Source organism: Typopeltis vanoorti, chromosome 2, assembly GCF_054136105.1.
Source record: "Typopeltis vanoorti isolate ZY-2024b chromosome 2, IOZ_Tvanoo_1.0, whole genome shotgun sequence".
NCBI lineage: Eukaryota > Metazoa > Arthropoda > Arachnida > Uropygi > Thelyphonidae > Typopeltis > Typopeltis vanoorti.
This window is the reverse complement of record NC_143550.1, coordinates 26,701,648-26,721,788: the sequence shown is the minus strand read 5'-3', so window position 1 is coordinate 26,721,788 and position 20,141 is coordinate 26,701,648. Positions and strand designations below refer to the sequence as shown.

At 33.9% G+C, this 20,141-nt stretch overlaps 1 protein-coding gene across 3 annotated transcripts in view; it reads right to left on the bottom strand.

Moving 5' to 3' along the window:
- Positions 1–8,993: 8,993 nt before the first annotated feature.
- The window catches only part of LOC150108890 (E3 ubiquitin-protein ligase RNF123-like), a 660,886-nt gene continuing 649,738 nt past the window's right edge, over positions 8,994–20,141 (bottom strand). For all 3 annotated transcript variants that reach the window (XM_090410696.1, XM_090410708.1, XM_090410702.1), the window contains 2 exons: positions 19,466–19,649; positions 8,994–9,720 (listed from right to left, as the gene is read on the bottom strand). In XM_090410696.1, coding sequence (XP_090266822.1) covers positions 9,606–9,720; positions 19,466–19,649 — 299 coding nt within the window. In that variant the 3' untranslated portion in view covers positions 8,994–9,605. The remainder of the gene's footprint in view (positions 9,721–19,465; positions 19,650–20,141) is intronic.

Here is a 20,141-nt window from a genome sequence, read left to right as displayed (position 1 = left end):
TCCAAAATGTAAGTTTTTCTATTTCTTTGCTCATTATTCTTATTTTACTACTTTTGGAAAGAACCTTTTAACAAACGACATCAATTACCTCCTCAACCCCCAAAACACATCCATATGCATACTCATCATTATTATTAGCTTTATTCTCCCCTTGCCAACTGCAATTACTTGCCTTCGAAGGATAAGGGTATATGCCACTCCTTTGCTTGAAGAATTAGCAGTAAATAAGTGAAACATGATTCAAAGATTTATTATTATTCCTGACACCTCCAAGGAGTCCGAAGACTCATCGCGGGAGGATACCTACAACTGTCTCAACCACCACATCGAACTTCTACTACTTTTCATAACTGATAATTTTTTCAAGTAAAATCTTAATTCCTGTATATTCTGAGAAAACCATAGCAAACTACGCAAATGACGTCCCGAAAAATACAGCTAGGTATATACTCTATAGCAGTATTTTTTTTTTTACCTCGACCCACAATAGGAAATACATTTTGCATTGCAACACGCACCAATTTGAAACAAAAGTTTTTACAAAAGTGCCCTCACATATAAAAGTAAAAACAAAAAATGTAACAAAATATCAAATATGATTTGTTAACATTTAAAAAATATAAAAATAAACGCTACAAAAGCAGAAAATAGGAAATATATTTAATGCGAGGGGTGTGATATTGATTTCTGTCTTATAGTTTTCATTTGTACTGTACACATTTTTCAAATCTAAGTGTCTTAAAACTAGAAATCTGTGCGATCCACTCTGCTATTTTCTACACTTTCATTAAAAAATGCTGGTCACGACCTACTCAGTTCCTTTGATCTTCAAATACAACTGCTTTATTCACAGTTCAGGTGTTACGCTGAACTAATGGTTTCAGAAATGCGCACTGGCCATATTTCGTCGAGCGTAACAAAATAAAATTATGAATTCCTTCCCTCAATGCGTACCGAAATGTCATTTCACTTTTCTGTTACTGTTTTACGATTTCCCGTTACCAGATACATCCATGTTTCATTCCCCCCCCCCCCCCATTACGGAAATCAAAGTTAAAAGAAAATACGTAGACCAAATAAAATCATCTTCATCAGAACCGCAAGGCACTGTACGAATAGAAAATTCAGTTGAAGTTGATAATTTCTATTCTTTTGAAGAGATACATTTATTTTATTTTATTTTTTTGAGAGGAAGAAATTATTTTTTAATCAAGATATCAATGAATCTGGCGATTTGCAGAAGTATTTCTTAGGGGACAATGTAGATTTAGATTACAAATTCATTCCCCGTTCTGAGTCAATACAAATAAATTATAAGGATGAGAAAACAGTCAGTTATTTAAAAATTAAACCAAATGTTCTAATAAACCATACAAGGTACAAATTTTACCATAAGAAACGAATATGGAAAATAATTTATCATGAAAAACAGCATTCATTTGTTTTGTATTACCTGGCAAGTGTTCCGAAAACATGTTCATTAAATTTACGAGGGATTAGCATCAGGGCGTGTTTACTAATTTTATCTTTTTTTTTTTTTACCCTTCACATCAGTATATCAGCATTTTGTCAAGTGTAATACATCAATAATAATCCTGATGGCTCGTTCACTGGCAACGGAATATCGGCATGGAATCTTTACGTTTCTAATTAAAGACAAGTACTACGAATAATAATTATTATTATTCTCCCTTATCCTCCTCGGTATTGCTGGTGGGATAGTAATGCTATTTTACTAGGGAATAATTAGAGAACAAGATAGTTTCCCGGTAAGTGTTTTATGTCCGTAGATATGTATGTTCATGGGGACGGGTTTGCCGGATGAAACGCCCGAGTTTCCAGGAGTCAAAACCCTGCCATCTAAATATGAGACCAGATAACTCACCTTCAGTTGAAGAAGACTGATAAAAATTCTTCGCGTCATGCACAGGATTCGAACTCGGGTCTTTCTAACTAAAGGGTTTCGTTAATACTTACTGAACTATGGAGGCTTCATTATTATTAATAGTAGTATTAGTATGTAACAAAAATGTGTCGAACCGTTCCAGTTTTCATTTTAACTATATTTGGAGCTACAAAGGGACAAAGTGTCCACATTTTATATTGCAATAACTTTCTGACATAGTGGAATATGCGCAAACGTCGGAATTTGTAAAACGCACCAGAAGTCTGTGACCCCAAAGAAAAAGGGAAAAAACAATAGAAAATTTTCAAATCTTTTCCTAATTAAAATGCATTTTTTTAAAATTTATGTTGTGTCTTCTATTTCTATACTATTTATGAATTAGCGATCATTGCAGATGCTCAGTCATAGGTCGTATGCGATGCGTAATCTCAAAATCGTCTACTCAACTATCTCCCCCCCCCCACCCCCAAGATTAAATCCTAAGTGCGTCACTGGTCTGTGTGGTTCACTTTTTAGTTCCAACAGGTCACTTTTATCAGAAAATTTTAATAAAGAAGTTTCGAAACGATATTAATAATTCCCCTCTGACTCGATGAAATTTAATAGTTAAGAAATATATTAAAATTTGTCAGTTTGATTTCGACCTGGCCACTGTTGTGAAAAAATTAGTAGTACGAACATTTTTTTGTCTAGAGATAAATGGCTACCTACATAAAGAAGTAGCAGTTACACTTACAAAATGATGTAAAAAAACAACAACAAAACAAGTATAACGTCTCAATGACCACCCAAATATATTGTCTGCATCTTGGATGACGTTAGGTATTCATACCGAAAACTTTAAAGCAATAGTTTTCAAGAAAATTAATTTTTCGATGAATTATGAAAGAATTCATCGAAAAATTACCGGTGAATTGTTTTTTCGATCAGTCGCATTTGCGACGAATGATCGTACGATGAACTATCGTTCGACGAATTGATATTCGTTAATTTGTTGTTCGATTAACTTTTATTCGATGAATTGTCACGGAAGCGAATAAGGTAAGTGTAAAATGAATGAATGAGGGGATTAAGCATGAAATCTGGAAGGCGGCGGCACTTTGGTGGCAGTGCAGGATGAATAGTGGTAATAATCAGTTACATGAAGAGTAAAGAGCAATCTAGGAGAGTGACTCAGAAAGGACAACAGTGCAGTATGAGCAGAAATTAGCAAATCAGGTGAAGAAAAACCGGTTGTTGAGTTTACTGTTCATTTTTTATCGCCTTACTGTTTATTTTAAGTTGTGCAATCTATGTAGTCAAGTTTTACTTCATGAATAAGACATTGCATAAAAATCTACTATTATTTATTGTCTTGAAATGGTGCCCTTCCTAATACCTGCATGGGGCGATCCTGTTGATGAAATATCACCATGTGTCCTAAGGGAATGTGCAAGGGTATTATTGGCTTGTCTGTTTAATAAGTCTTACAACAACACAGGGACCAAGAGGGTGGAAAGAAGGTAACATTGGTGCATAAAGGTGGTGATAAGACTGTGACTACAATCTGTATATCTGAAGTTGTGGTGAAATTACTGGATACTGGAAATTACTTATTTCTGTATCCTACTTCTCACCAATCTGGAGAGATTGGTAAGAAGTAGGATACAGAAATAGGTTGATAGCAGCAGTATTCTCTGTGTTATCAGCATATTTGTTAAAATGATATCATGTTTTACTAACTTACTGATGTACTATAACAAGGTGACAAATGTCTTGGACAAGGGAGACGCATATACAGTGGCATACTTAGATTTTGCAAAAGCTTTTGATAGACTGCTACACAACAAGCTGTTAAATAAATTGAAATGGATGGGATAACAGACTTGTGAGTTGGATCGATGACTGGCTGATAGATAGGTATCAGAAAGTTGTATATGGGGTGCAGTATCCTGAAAGAGGAAGGTCAAAAGTGGTGTGCTGCAGGGATCAGTTTTGGAACTATTGTTGTTCGTTTTGTATATTAATGATACTGGGATAGGTTTAGCTGGTGAAATGCAGCTGTTTGCAGCCGATGCAAAATTGGGGAAAACAATGCAGTCAAGCAGATGTTACGGCATTAGAGGACACACTGTCAGTTCAGTGTTTATTTCATCTCCAATATTTAAGCAAACCTCATGGTCCATCAGGATATCACATTTCCTACATGCCCACTTGCTCTTTTTTCAGCCTCTCTACATAAACATCTGAGACATCTTCCTAGGCCTACCTACTACATTCACAGCACCATACCATTTTTGAGAAATCCACAGCATTTACTTTGCCTTCTGCACAGATGCACGCAATGATTTGCCTTTGACTGCCATGTTATATCAGTGCACTAACAAAAACAATGAATTTATGATAATATCACCAAAGAAATTTATCCGAACATTAAATTATAGTAATAATATTAAATACAGTAATAACATAAATACTTATATTACTTATCTTGCTGCAGCCCACATCAACCAATGTTTAACTCACACCACCTAGTACTGATTTTTCATTAACAGCTATAATGATATACATCAAGAAATACAGAACTGAGAAGGCCAATCATAGATATTTGGCAATTTTACAACTCCTGAAATCTAGAATATCATCAAGAAAATTAAAAGAAAAACTATTTATGCTATGCATGAACAATATTAACTTATAGTTGTGAAATATGGTCAACAACAGAGGAAGATTATAGAAAACTTATCACATTTGAAAGAAAAATACTGAGCAAACTTTTTGAACTATCTTACAATCAAAATACTGGACTGTATGCAGGGCTGCATTTACCATTAGGCGCAAGCTGGGGCCTCACTCTCTATGGCAGCCACATTTTAAAACCTGACTCCTCACAAAGAACAATAAAAAACAGCGTAGTAATAGTTGCAAAATAGAATACTTATTTTAAAATATTAAATTCATAATAAAAAACTAGAGGACGCTGAAAAATTTGTGAGGCCTCCCACTTCCATTTGAAATACATTGTTCTTTCCTTAGAATATAAAATTAACAGGAACTCCTGTATTCCATAAAATTCATGTATGTAAGCATACCATTTCTTTGCTGAACGTATATACACATCCAGCAAACCTGGATAATATTGTCCACCTGTTGAAAGAACATGGATAAGAAGTGCAGTTTGACTGTCATGTTCATTAGAAGGGGCAATAATCCTTCATGCTGAAAAGAACACTTAACTAGATTACCTGGCGTACGTAGTAGCTACATTCAGTTGCCTACAGCAAGAAACGCAGTTGCTTGCTGTTTGCTCGGTAATCGGAATCTGAGTTATATCAGACTAAATACCTATGAGTTATATTCATTTTTGCTGCTTGTTTTTATCGTATAATTATACTTTTTAATGCCAGCAAAATAAGAAATCCTTTCATACTTTCTTCACCTCAAATTGTATCACTTTGGAAGATCAATGTTATTATCAATTTTTTGCTAATTATTTTAATCGCCAATACATTTTAAAATTCTCCCAGAACTTGACTGAAGATTTTTTTGTCAACTAATTATTTTATAAATTCAAGAAAATCTGAATCTAAAAATGAATACAGCCTCTATCTGTTCCAAATTAAGTTTTCTTTTTTATTCATAATCTTAGTTCGAAGGTTAGTTCACAGATTGTGCGAAGGTAAAGTAAAAGATTAAGTGAAACGAGGTGGTCCACAAGAGCTGACACTGTATTGCTTTGAAACCGTGGAAATAAACAAATTAAAGAGGCATTACTTGAACTATCCATCTCTCCTCATGAAAAACCTATTTCTAAATTAGAGATCATCATTGGCTGATCATTTTGACAATTCAGAAACAGGAATTTTAACAGTTGTGTGGGACAAAATTTTACAATGAATAAATGCTACTAGTAAATCTCTACAAGATCCCCGATATGGATTTGTTTTTAGCTAATAATTTGTTACAGTCTTTAATTGGTTTTATTTTAGATATAAGAAATAGTTTTTGCTGTTTTTAATGAAGAAGCAAATTTGTTAACAGATGAAACAAAATTTAAAGATGAGAAGGAAAGAGTGATAAAACAAAAATATAACTGTTTCAAAATTTCACAATCTAATGATGAGATTACTCATATATTACAAGGGAATTCATTGTTAATACTTTTAATGTCTTTGCGATAAGCTAATTTTGGAAATTAATGAAAGAGCAAAATGCTATTTAGACAGATATGTTTGGCATTTTTTTGAAGAAAGATATAGCTCAAGTCAAGTACAAGACTAGTATTAACAAAATTTTACAATCTTATGGGGGTTGATATTGATTCAGAAAAATTTATTGGTGAAGTTAAGCATTTTTAATAATGATAAAGGAAGAAAATTTTTCAATTAAAATATGTACAAATTTATAACGATGGGTTGTCTACTTTTAGAATTGTTTCTACATTCGGAAAAATATTTTTGAGGATGCCTATTTCAAATGCAAGTGCTGAAACGCTCATTTTCAGTGTTGAAATGAATGAAAAATTTAAGAAGCAACTTGCACCAAAATAAAACAAGTGACCTGTCTTTATTATACATTGAATCAGATGTAATGGACTCGATTAATTATATCATTTTAGATATATTTGCTAAAACGAATGTCAGAAAAAAAAAACTTTTAGTTATTTTTTTCTTTTTTAATTTAAATTTGAACTGATATATATATATATATTTTTTTTTTTAATGCGAATATATATGTATACCAATGTTGTGTTATTTTTAGTTTATTAAAATGAGTTATTATGGAAATGTCGACTTTTATTTTCAATAAATTTAAGAAAAAAAAGCGTATGAATTTGATTAACTGAAATAGACTTGTTCTAGGTACCTCATTATGATGTTGTGCCTAGGGCCTCCAAAAGTATAAATGCGGCCCTGACTGTATGAATGACAACATAATAAGGAACTATGAAACCTGTTCAAAGAATCAACATCCTATCATTTATAAAAAGTAAGCAAATTGAGTGGTTTGGTCACATTTGGAGAGCAGGTGATCAGCTAATCAAACAAGTACTTACAAATGACCCTGAACACAATGGATGGATCTAATAGCGAAATGTCGAACTGGATGAACACTATTAGTGATGACAGAATTAGGTCTAAATGGTCCATTAGGCTCTTGAAGAAGAGAGATTGATGAGAGCTAGAATTCAGGATTTAATTGATAACAGCAGGGTTTTCTACACATGTTACTATGCTTTTATTAAGGAAGGGGGGAACATGTCATCAATTTCTTTATAACAGGATGATGGATGTACTGGAGAAGGGATGCATGTGGATGGTTTTATATCTAGATTTTTCAAAGGCCTTGGACCAAATGTCACATGATAAGCTAGTATTTAAAGTGAAGCAGCGTAGATAGATAGATAACAAATCAGTGAATTCAGAAGAAGAGTGGCTAACAGGTAACAGCAAATTGTATCAGAGGGCAAAGTGGTATCCTAGGAGAGGAAATTCACTACTGGTGTGCAAGTGTCTATTTTAGGAACATTATTGTTTAACTTATAATATTAATGACTCTCTAAGAGGTTTTATATATGGAGATATGTAGTTGTTTGTAGAGGATATAAAGTAGGGGAGAGCCAGTAAGATTGAAATTGGTGCTGTGGTTCTCTAGAAGGATTTCAATAGGCTATGTGTGCAGCCAGATGAGCAGAGGCTAACAAGTGTTGCATAGTGTAAGGCCCTGACATTTGAGGGACATGTATTGAAAGATGTGGAAAAGATTAGGGACCTGAAGGTGGTGGTGGTGGTGGTGTTAGTGGAGGACAGGGGTCCAAAACTTGAGCTGCATTGTGAGAACAATATAAAGCAGATTAAGGTAATCAAAAGGAGAACACCGAAATGTTGAAATAAAGTGTTTATAATTCTAATGGGCAGGCACCTCAATTTTGTGTGTGTGTACATATATGCATATGCAAAAAAAGATTTGGTCGTGGATTTGTGAAGAGATAGAGATTTTGAAAATGAGTCAAAGAATCATGATTAAAGTAGTGTAAATTATCTTGCTGGAATTGGATATGATAATAAATTGAGAGAATGTCATGTGTGAAACCTTCTGGACAGTGGCAGAAGATAGGGATAGAACGATAGGCCATCTTTGGAATTTGTATCATAAGGGCATGCACAAGAAAATGAGGAGCAGTTTTTTTTTTTACTTGGAAAGTAGCTGGTGAGTGAAAAAAAAACTTTTTTTTTGTTGCTCCCAACCACGAAAGGTTATTTGCAGCAAAACTATAGTACACTGTGTTCCGTGGGTAGGTTAAGGATTTTTTTTTTTCTATTTCTATCAATTTTTATTTTATTATATATATATATATATATATATTTGTATTTTTACGTAGTCCAGAAACCCTGCTCTAGAGACCAAACATGGAACTTTTTCAGGCGACTTCAAGACTCCAGTAAGTAGGGCAGTGGTCTCACACTGAATGATGAAATTCATCTTCCATCTAAAGACAATCACCAACATCCATGCTCAGAATGAGATTTGAACCTGTGCTGGTTGTTTGGAGAGCAGGTATGCTAACCACCAGCCTGACAATGCATTTCTTGAGAGTGTAGAAAGAGTAAATTAATTAAGACACAGTTTGATAGTGAGCACTGAGAACCTTCTAAGATGAGCCATAACTCCATGGAGATCTGAGAATTATAATAATATACTAACTGAAAATTTGAACTCTGTAATATAAGTGTTTTAATTACTGAGTGAGTAAGTTATTTCTTTGAAGGATATAATTTTTTTTATTAAAAAAAAAAAAGAAGACAAATTCAAGTATCTATATAAGCTTATCCAGAGAAAGCTTTATAATCACTTTGTAATTATAAAGTTCATTTATAATTCAGGATTGTGATTTGCTAGAGAAAAGTCAAGACAAAAAAGGACACTTAACTCAGTGTGGATATACACTATAACCATCACAATAGCTATTACCCCCCCCCCCCCACACACACACATAATTTATGGAATGTTTTTGTTCCCCACCTGTTAACTTGAAAACCACATGCAACTTCCAAATGGCTCTGTGAAAGTTCTCAGGTTATCTACAGAATGATAAAATGGAACATAATAGCGTGCAAAGGTTTTATTTTATGCTTGGAAAGTACAGGCACTTGTTGCTGCCAAGAACAATTTGAGAAAATCAGTGCATTACATTTCTGATATTTAAAAAAGAAAAAAAAATGTCAGAATGCTTAACAGCATTCTTCTCCCCCCCTTTTCAATGAGTAGTTTTTATTTTAACATACAACAATACATAAAGAATGTAATACAATTTTCCAACATAATCTCTTCATTATGGAAGAACATAGTTCTTTAACATGAAAACTAAATAAATATGTTAAGATGTATATTGCTTAAACTAAAACAGTGTGCAAGAGCCGCACAAAGGTTGCATTAGCTTATTAAGTAACCTAAACACACATGGTGTGCAGGATACATTTAAAATCACTCAAGACCACAGCAATGTTTTTAAAATATAGAGCCACACTATGTCCACATCATGGTGAGTTTAGCACAATATTAAAAATATTAACTTGCTATTAGTAAATACCAAACCTATTGTGAGCACAGTGTTTTTTGCAAAGTTTATTTCACTGTCAAATGATTAAAACTTTCTAAAGTGCAATCCTGATAAGTTATACATAAAAATAAGGGAATGATGCAAGTTCAGAGCACACATTCACCTTGAACTCGTAGGATATAACACTTCACCTGATGTAGATTCCACTCGATCTATCACAGATTTGCAAAAAAAGCATTCTTGGTGATGAAGGAGATGCAGGCATATACAAGCCCTTAAAAGAGAAATAAATAAATCTAGTAAATAAATAGTATATAAATAAAAGCCTTCTTGAATAAATAAATAAATATCAGAAGTGATATATTTAAATATAATAGCATACGACTTTGTATTCTTAGATATGTACTGATGTTGATAATAAAAAATAAAATGAATCCACTAACTTTTATTTTTCAGAAGGAAAAGGTTCTAGAACTCTTTATCCCTCAGTTATGTAGCCATATTCATTATTTTAATTTGAACTGGGTGATTGCAAATACTATTTTGAATTAAAAATGATTTATAGAATTTTACCAAAAAGAGTTTTTTCATGTCTGATGAAACAGCTGACAAAAAGTGTAAGTATTACACAAACAGGATGCAAGTTCAATCCCACTGCAGCTTATACACTGCAAATAAAGTCTTCAATTTTCAATGTCAGTCCCCCAAGAGGAAAAATTTCTTTCATTCTGGAAGCAACCATTCATAGTTTCTTTTTCATCTCATTTTTCTGTTACTGTCAGGAAAATTCAGTTTTCTTTCTACTTTTATAATCCAATTATATTAATTAAACCAAAATATTTGATAATTGTATTTCAGCTCTTGTCAGATCACTGGTACTGCAACAAGCATTGAGGATGTTTTTATCTTTGTGTAGCTGTTACTACACAATGTAAGTACACCAATTATGCAGAGCTCAATTTGTCTTGATTTTCTATTGTGATAAAAAGTAATTTTTGTGCCTTTTTAATTCTTTGAAATTTAGTAGGAAATATTTAATTGCCCCATTAGTTAAAATTTTTGCATATTCATTTCAAAATACATCTAATGGGAACTGGACAAAAATTGGTAAAATTATAAATTTACTGCATGGAAATATACAGTATGATAAAACAACTAGCTAATATGTTCTGATAGAGCATATTGTGTGTGTCAAGCAGCTATCACAGAATTTAAAGGAAACAAAAAAGCCTTCTTAATTGCTGTCACTCTTGCAAGAGGAAATTTTAAAATTTCAATTTGTTGCCTAACAGTTAACTTTCACCAATGAAACCAACCTATTTTCCAGGTGGTTGAATTATTTTTTTTTATGTTGCTTCCACCTATGAAAGGTTATTTGCTAACCTATAGTACATTTTGTAGCATGGGTGAGCTAAGGATTTTTTAAAATTTTAAATGGAGAGTATACCAATATTCACCATACCAGTCCATAAGATCAAATTCCATTACAAATAGAGTTTGTGAAAGTCCTGAAGTGATTTGTAAAACAATTTTTATTGTTTTTTAAATGTGACTTCTTGTTCTTTCATTACCTATGATACTATGAAATAGTTTCACTAAACCTACCTAACAGATTCCTCTCACCAACTTATGTGTATCTCCATTACACCTCCTCACGTGTGCCATGCTTTACAGAGCACATTCTCTTAATCTCTCTTCATACACAACCGACATTTCAAGACAAAAGTCAGTTGTCTTTGTTGTATCTCGAATGTTTCCAAATCTCCTTATTCCTACTTATCAGTGTCTCTTGCATTATAAGTAGCAGTTTTATTATAACCTTTACAACTTTTGCAATGCATCCCCTAAATTTCAACTCACTGTTCCACCTGGATAGATCTATTGTTTCATCCACCTCCTGAAACAAATCAATCAATACAATACACAGTGTGCCCATTAAGTAATGAGACAACAATCATTATATCAAAACAAAGAACTATATTTGGAATTGTCGATTACAAAGATTTAAAATAATCTCTCTCTCCAACCCCACACAACGTTTATATCTATCATACAGGTGTTTGAAGGCACGGTGAAAGTCCTGAATGGGAACCATTCAGGACTTTCGATGTGGGTCACATGCCATCCTCAGAGTGTTTCAGTGACACTTCATCTTTAGGAAGAGTAAAAAGTCTGCAGGAGCCAAATCTGGCAAATGTGGGGGAATGTGTGATCACACAGATTGACTTCAAAGACAGAAACGGATTCACAAGGAGCGCACAGTGCATGGACATGTTGTCGTGCAACAGAAACCAAATGGCGTGGAACAGTTCTTTCCTGACACATTGCATGAGGGCATACAGACATTGCATTCTTCTTCTTTCTCAGCCATTTTCCCAGTCTTCTGCTTCCACCATTCATCTCTTTCCAGCTAATTTTTCTATTTCATCTGCCCATCTTGTTTTTGGGTGTCCTTGTCATCTTTTTCCAGTTGGTACCAATTCTGTTGCTTTTCTGGTTTGTCTATTGTCTGTTCCTTGATGTCACATTACTCCTAAATAATGCTGAATGTTCACTATGGTGGCCTCAGGAACAAATTTGTGGTGGATATTTTTGACGCTACTGGGTAAGTTTTGACCCAGTAGCATTAAAAAACACAATGATCAATGTCTTGTCACATGATTTTTGCAACTGACTTTTTTCTGCTGGGGAGAAGAAGTTTGACACCATTCCATGCTCTAGCATTTCATTTCTGGATCAAACTGAAAATACCAACTTTCATCATTAGTGACCATTCTTTGCAACACATCACAATCTTGACCAACTACATGGATGAAATTTTGACAACATGCAACCTGATGCTCTCTCTCTCTCTGTTCGTGCATCAACATGTGCAGCACAAACCTTGAACAAATCTCTTTCTAAGATTAATCTAGCCATTTTCTTGCTGACTTCAAGCTGTACAACAAATAGCCTAGTAGTTATTTGCCTGTGATGGGCAACAACAGTTTCTCTAGCTTTCATATTTTCATGTGTCTGTGCAGAAACTGGCCATCCACAGCATGGTTCATCCTCCAGGTACTATCTCCCTTCTTCAAACATTGAAACCAGCAGAACACCTGTGCACAGCTCAGAGAGTCATCGTTGTAAACTTTTTTTAGATCTTGATACACTTCTGTAGCAGTTTTTCCTAATTTACAGTAAAATTTATCACAGCTTTTTGCTCCATGATGCAACTTCTGACATAATCTTACTTCAACAGTTGTCAAATGAAAACTGCTGCGTCACCTGACTTGAAAGTAGCACCTGCGATTACAACCACTCTAGGGGTAAAAACGATAAACACGTTTGTTACTTTTATTCAAAGGGCTGTCCTGTAAAAAAAATCAATCTCCTTACTTATTTTCCATTTGACAAGCTGTGGGTTTGAAAATTCACAAATAAGACCACTGTACTGTTTATTGGCAACTTCACATGGCTTGAAAGAGTTCCAAGAATTCCATGTTTGATCTCTAGAGCAGGGTTTCTGGACTATGTCAAAAAAATTGAACTCTTTCAAAAAAAAAAAAAAAAAAAAGTCACAAAATTTTATTTTTTATTAAATATAAAAACAATTATACATTTAATAAAAGAAAGAAAAAATCCTTGGTTTACTTACGACACTAATGTACTATATAGGCATAGAATCTTTTGTGAGTGAGAGTCACATAAAAAAAAAAAAAATCTACTCAACTAGCTAGTCTTACAAATCAATCAATACAATATACTTCTTACTCCAACGCTGAAATGACATTTCCATTTATTTGTCCAAAGCACTATGCCACTGTTGTTTTCCAGGAGGAAAAACTTACTAATTTAGCAACATCTGCAAACAACCGAATATCTCTTCTCAGATTGTAAACTACAGTACATCATCATCAATGCCCCCCCCAAATGGATTCAAACCCAAACTTGCTGGTTGGAGAGAACTTACCAAGCTGATAAATGCTCCTATATATGATACTATTTTGTGTTTCCTCTTTAGGGACTATTCCTGTTGCGACACTCTTGTTGAACACTGTTAGTTACTTTAATATACACAGTGATAAAGCCAATTCTACATCCTTATTAACTGAATGTTACTTACAAAATTTCAAACACTTCACCATGATGAACTGTTGGTCTCTCCTCTTCATTCTTGGTGGACATGATATGTCTACCAATCTACTTTTTTTCCCATTACACTGGTGGTAATAGTAATTTATTTTAACAAGCACTTTGTGCTCCTTTTGTCCTAATATACTCCTAATATGATTAGTTGTTAATTAACTCACATTTAACATGAACTTATATTTCACTACACTGCTGGCTATTTTTTCCAGTTATCTTACATATAAAGACAACGTGTTTGATTCTTTGATTATACAACTTGCACTATTGGCTTCTAGTTATCATCCCTTTTGCAAGTTAGGCTGCACAGTCTGTCCCAGTAAGTAATTTGGCTTCTTTGAAACTTAATAATGCTCTTTATTGAATTTATTTCTTCTGGCCATTTGTGTATTATGCAGACAAAGAACTTATATCAGTTTTTTTCCCTACAATTTCAAGGAAGAAAAACCCTTTTACCTCTTTGGGAAAAAAACTAATATAAGTTCTTGGCCTCCTAGACATGATTCAAACTCAAGTCTTTCAAACCAAAAACCACAACATCTAAACCAGTGGTTCTCAAACTTTTTTAGACTGTGGCACACTTCATAATATAAATTTCTGTCATGGCACACCTGTATTTATTGCTGGATTTCAGTGTAATTAACCATAAGTTTATAGTATTTTACAGTTTACACAACATTAATTACAGTACAGTCCTTGGTACTTGAGATAAATCATGGTCGTATTGCTGGTGGTCAATTGGTAGCACTTTAGTTGAACATTTGCAGCAAAATATAGCAATATTACATAAATAGTTCGATATTAGGCCGTCAAAAGTTTTCATACATATATAATCATACAAATAGACAAAAGTGATCTAATATATAAAGGAGGCTCAAGAAGGGAGTGCGGTAACTATAGTGCAATGTTTCTCAAAATTTCTTAGCATGTGGCACATTGCTTTGTCATGTGGGATATTATGGCACACCTGCACAGTAGGTGGCAACACTGCACTAGAGGCATTACCACTACCAAGGTCCATTAAGCAAATTGTAGTTTGAGAAATATCTTGAACACCAATGGTGAGTGTATATATATGTGAGTCAACACTCATAGCGAATTCAATTATGCTGAACTTGAAACAATGAGTCATTAACTATTGCTAGTATATTTACTCTACTCTGCAATTCATTGTTTATTAAGTGCAACATTTTGTAACTCTGATTTATATTTTTGTTTGATATGGAGAAGTTTTTAGTTAAATGCCAAAAGTTAAGCAGCCAAAGTGAAGATGCTCATTGTGAAAATACAAGTAGCAATTCCTTCAGACCATGTAATAGAGTCAAGGTAGCTTCCCAGACTGATTCAATGTTGGTGCTGTGTGCAAGTATCATGACTGTTATTTAAGTTAGGGATTTACGTACAATGGATCTGAAAATCACCCACTTCTTGAGTGTGTTGTATGCGGTGAAAAACTGAGCAATGAAAGTATGGTTCATTCCAAGCAAACTGAAGTGACACTTTAATACTAAGCTCATTTAATAGGTAAAGATACAGCTGATTTCAGTTATTTGCTCTTTTCTCAGGTAAAGCAAGTCAAGTCATAGCAGTAACTGCAGAAAAGGAGCAAGTAGTGAGTTATAAGGTGGCTGAAATAATTACTAGGAATACAGCCCGCATACAATAGCAGAAACTTTGATTTTATCTGCTTGTAAAGAAATAGTTAAATCCGTGTTAGGAGAGGCTGCTGAGAGGGAGATATCAAATGTACCTCTGTCAAATGATACTATTTCTTGCCATATAGAAGACATCCTCTGACATCTAGAAACAAGTAGCTGAAAAAGTATATGATGGTAAAAAATTTTCACTTCAACTGGATGAGTCAATAGACATAAGTCAAAAATGCCAACTACTGAATTACATAAGCATTTTGGACAGAGATTCTATTTTTGAATAGATCTTATTATGCACAAAATTACCTATAAATTAAAGATGCCCAGAAATTATAATTATAACTTGGATAATCCTTTATCCAAGTATAAGCAAACAAGTCATAGCAATAACTAAATAAAGTTTGTGCCTTAAGTAATTTCAGGACTGGGCAACTCGTATATAGAAGCTAATGACTTCACATCACTTGCCTTAGTATCCCATAATGCAAAGCACATATCCTTAGACATGTATAATGCTATGCATTATAGGATTCACTACCCAGACTGGTTTCGACCTTTATTGAGGTCTCATTAGTGGGAACCAGACCAAGAAGGTAAAATTATACATGTCTGTAAGGATATGTGCTTTGCATTATGGGATACTAAGGCAAGTGATGTGAAGTCATTAGTTTCTATGTACGAGTTGCCTAGTCCTGAAATTACTTCAGGCGCAAACTTTGTTTGCTTACACTTGGATAAAGGATTAAATCAGGAATATAATTTCTTGGAATCTTTAATTTATAGTATAACCAAGTGGGAAAACTTACATCTATCTCTAATCCAAGGAATTACCGTGGCTGTCATACAATTCTATGACAGCCACGTTGGAAGAAAATAAGTTGAGGAAATTGAATTTCAGTGTGCACCGATGATGCACCAGCAATGACTGGTCAAACTAAAGGTTTTATTTCAAGATTAAAGCAAGATTTTTCCTAAGGTAGAGCCCACTCATTGTTATTTACATCGAGTAGCTTTGGCAGCTAAAACAATTCCTGAAGTCCTAAGGAGCATAATGGGCTCAGTAGTTAGCATGGTTAAATACATTAAAACTAGATCAGTTGACTAGACTTTTCAAAGTTATGTGCAAGGAAGCAGGAACTTGTCATGAAACACTGGTCCTTCACACCAGTATTTGCTGGTTGTCCAAAGGGAAGGTACTTTTCAGCTTTTATGAACTGAGGAATGAGTTATTAGAAATTTTTGCTACAGAGAAACCTGAGTTTGCATCCTGATTAAAGACAAGATATGGTGTTCAAAAGTTGCATAACAGGCTGATATTTTTGGACATAAAATTAAATTTATATAGAAAGCAAAAGTTGAAAACAATGATCTTGAAATATTTCCTCTCATAGCTGATACCTGAGCTGAAAAGTTCAGACTGATTGAACTTTTCAGCTCAAGTTTAGAGAAACAACACTACCTTATTTTGGCAAAAAAGGAGTTGGAGTTCTTAGTATTATGAAGAGATGCCCCATCTACACTACTACATTTTTTTTGACAATCTACTTGTGCGAGCAGGGATTTTTCGCATTGGCTAACATTAAAAATATAAAACAGGAGATGGGTGTGTTTGTCTGCAACTCAACCCTATATTAAACAAATGTGTAAAAGTAAACAAGTCCATATTTCTCATTAAATTATAAAAATTATGTAATTATTAACTCATTAATTTTAACCATTCCTGTTTGTATTACTTACAATTTGCTTGTACCTCTTGTATTAATAAATAACATTATTGAAAATATTTAATACCTATTGTATATTTCCTCTTATTTTCTCATTTTAATAAAACACTTTTTGTTGTTTTTTCTCATGGAACAGTAAAGCAATTTCATGGCAAACTAGCATGCCAGGTCACAACCTGATATAAACCAACTGAGTATGGAGCCTACCCACTATTTCATTTTTTCTCTAAAGAGAGAAAAAACTTCAATACTTCAAAACCTATCTAACATTAAAGCTCTGTTTATTAAATAAAATAGTAATAATAAAAAACAGAGTTAATGAGTTTGCTATAATATTATATATTTTACGTGAATCTCACTCACAAAAAGTTATAAAAATAGTGCAGATTAGTACAGTATGTAGTAAGGATTAGATAATTTGGAAACTCTGCTCCAAAGACCAAACATGGACTTTTTTTAAGGCACTTCAGGCACCCCATAAGCAGGATGGTGGTCTCATACCAGGATGAAATTCATCTCTCACATAAACATACTAACAAATCTATGCCTACAGCGGGAGGATTCAGAACTGATGACCTACCTACTGGTTGGAAAAAATGTGTGAACAACTGAAGTAAATTATATTAATAAAATGGTGTTTAAAACTTCTCAGTCATTAGAATTTCAACATTTTTCAATTATCCTCCCAATGCTAAAATCTGGCTGTGCTACATGTATTGTAATGTTGGTTAATCAGAAGTAAAACAAAAATAGGTCACACTTTTATATCATGATTGATCAATAATCATGTGTTAAGGATTAGATGCCAGTTAGAATTTATGTTGGACATTCAAAGGAATGAAATAAATAACAGTTTAATGCTTCCAATATTTTGTCTCTATCACAGAAACATCTTCAGTGGGTGCAATAAAATCCATGTTGAGGTTTAAGTGCTGTGAAGACATCATTCCATTAAGCCTTCAACAAGGCTTAATGGAATATATACAGCACTAGGAGAAGATTAAAACTAACTTTAATACTTCCAATATTTCGTCTCAGTCACTGAGACATCTTCAGGATTACAAAAAACTAATGTAACACACACTCAAATACAACACAATACTAAGCCCAACAGGTGTGTGACTAAAGTCCTATCTAGGTGGTGTGCCTTCTATGGACAATTGTAGGTGACCTAGAATGTAAGGTGGGACCTCTGCTAATTAATGTTTCCCAAATTTTCGGAAGTTAAATGCAACCGCATTCATTTAGATTCAGTTGATTTCTGAGTGCTGCTGCAGATTCTAAAAAGAGTCTTTCTTTTTTTGAATTTACTGTGGTGGAGCATGGTGGTTTTTTCCACGAGATCCTGTGGGTTGTATCCAAAACATGGTCTGCCAGGCCAGACTGACCATAGTCGTGATTGCAGATGTATGATTTGTGTTCTCCTAAGCGGATGGTTGCTGATCTACCTGTCTGTCCAAAGTATGCCAGCTTGCAAGAACAGGGTACTTTATAAACTCCAGGCACTGGGAGGAGGGAGCTGATCTTTGGTAGAACGAATAAGGGTAGCAAGTTTGCGGTGGCACTTAAATGCTGTGTAGAGACTGTACATTTTTACTTGGCTATTTTTTCTGGTGTGCCATGGATGTAGGGTATAGTGATGGCATTTCTGAACTCCTTCTGAAGAGATGGCCAGGGAATGGGGAGGAACTGATTATTTATTTATTTTATTTTCTAACTTTTTTTAACAAACAATAAAGTGAAACTTACAAGACTAAAGTCCAGAGTACTAGCTAACCTAACCTAATATATAATAAGTATGGATGTTTTGAACTTCCTAAGATATGGGAAACTGATTCTTGGGTCATTCTTGGCTGGGCTAAAATTCAAGACTTTAGTCTACTACATTTCTCTTTACTTTGCGTGTGTGTGTATGTGTTACAATTTATACTGTACTTGCTGAAGGTATCTCTGTGATAGAGATACCTTCAAAATGTTGGAGGCATTAAGCTCATGTTTAATTCATTTCTTGTGCTGCTTTCATTATGTTAAATGTCCCAAATGTTAATACTAATATTACTTCCAAGCATCCATCAAATCTCCATGATTCACATAATGTATTCCTACTCATTCTTTTTTAAATGTGAATAACATTAATTCTCTTCCTGATGCCACACTTATTTTCAAATGGTTGTATCAAACAACCAAGTTTTTTGAAGTCGATGGTATAATTCAGTTACATCTTTTAGACAAAGGTGATAGAATAATCATTTTAGTAAATTTCCTATAAATGCTGCTTTAAAGATTACTAGCTAACTGATAATAAGAAAGTAATTCAAATTTTAATTATAGATCTTACTTTCAAATGTCAATGTTCTGCTGAAATACTTACCCTGGAGTATGAATTTTTATGTGCCTTTACATATATTATGTATTTTAGCAAAGTAATTATACAAGATAATTAAATAAGAGTGAAATACTTATAATTTCTAGAATTACAATTCATCTTATGATTTCCAAGAATAGTTTTACTTACCTGCAAGACTGATGAGCACATGGGTAAAACCTGGCAGATTTAGGAGTGGCATAACATATAGTACATACCTCCTCTTCATCAATATCCCTTCCACCCTGGACTTGCTGAGTGACTTTATGTCGAGCGTGAAGTAAATGTACAAGTTGCTCCAAGTAATCAATTTCTTCCTCATTTACCTCTTCATCTATAGATACAAACCATTAATGTATAATTAGAAAGAGAGAACGAGCACACACTATCCCTACAATTATACAACTTCTGTTGGGTCTGCAGTATAACTCAGAGATACAGCCCAATTCTATATATACAGGTGTCCCTTGCTTAACGCAGTTTTGCTCAACACGGCAAAATTAATTGCAGCAATCCCTTGATATACGCAGCAAGAGTTTTGATTAACACACTTTTAAATTTACTATGCAAAATCACTCACACCACGATGCTGCTAGCCTCGTGGTCATCCAAATTCTCTTAATGATCTGTGTGAGAATGTGAAAGTTTTATTTTTCCCACCAAATACAACATCATTGTTACAACCTATGGACATGGGAGTCATTGCAACTTTCAAAGCCTATTTTCTTAAAAAGACATTTTCAAAAGCAGTTGAAACAACAACGGGTGAAAATCATGAAAATCACGCCACGAGGCTGAGTGCCAGCCAGTTACTTCGTTGGCATTA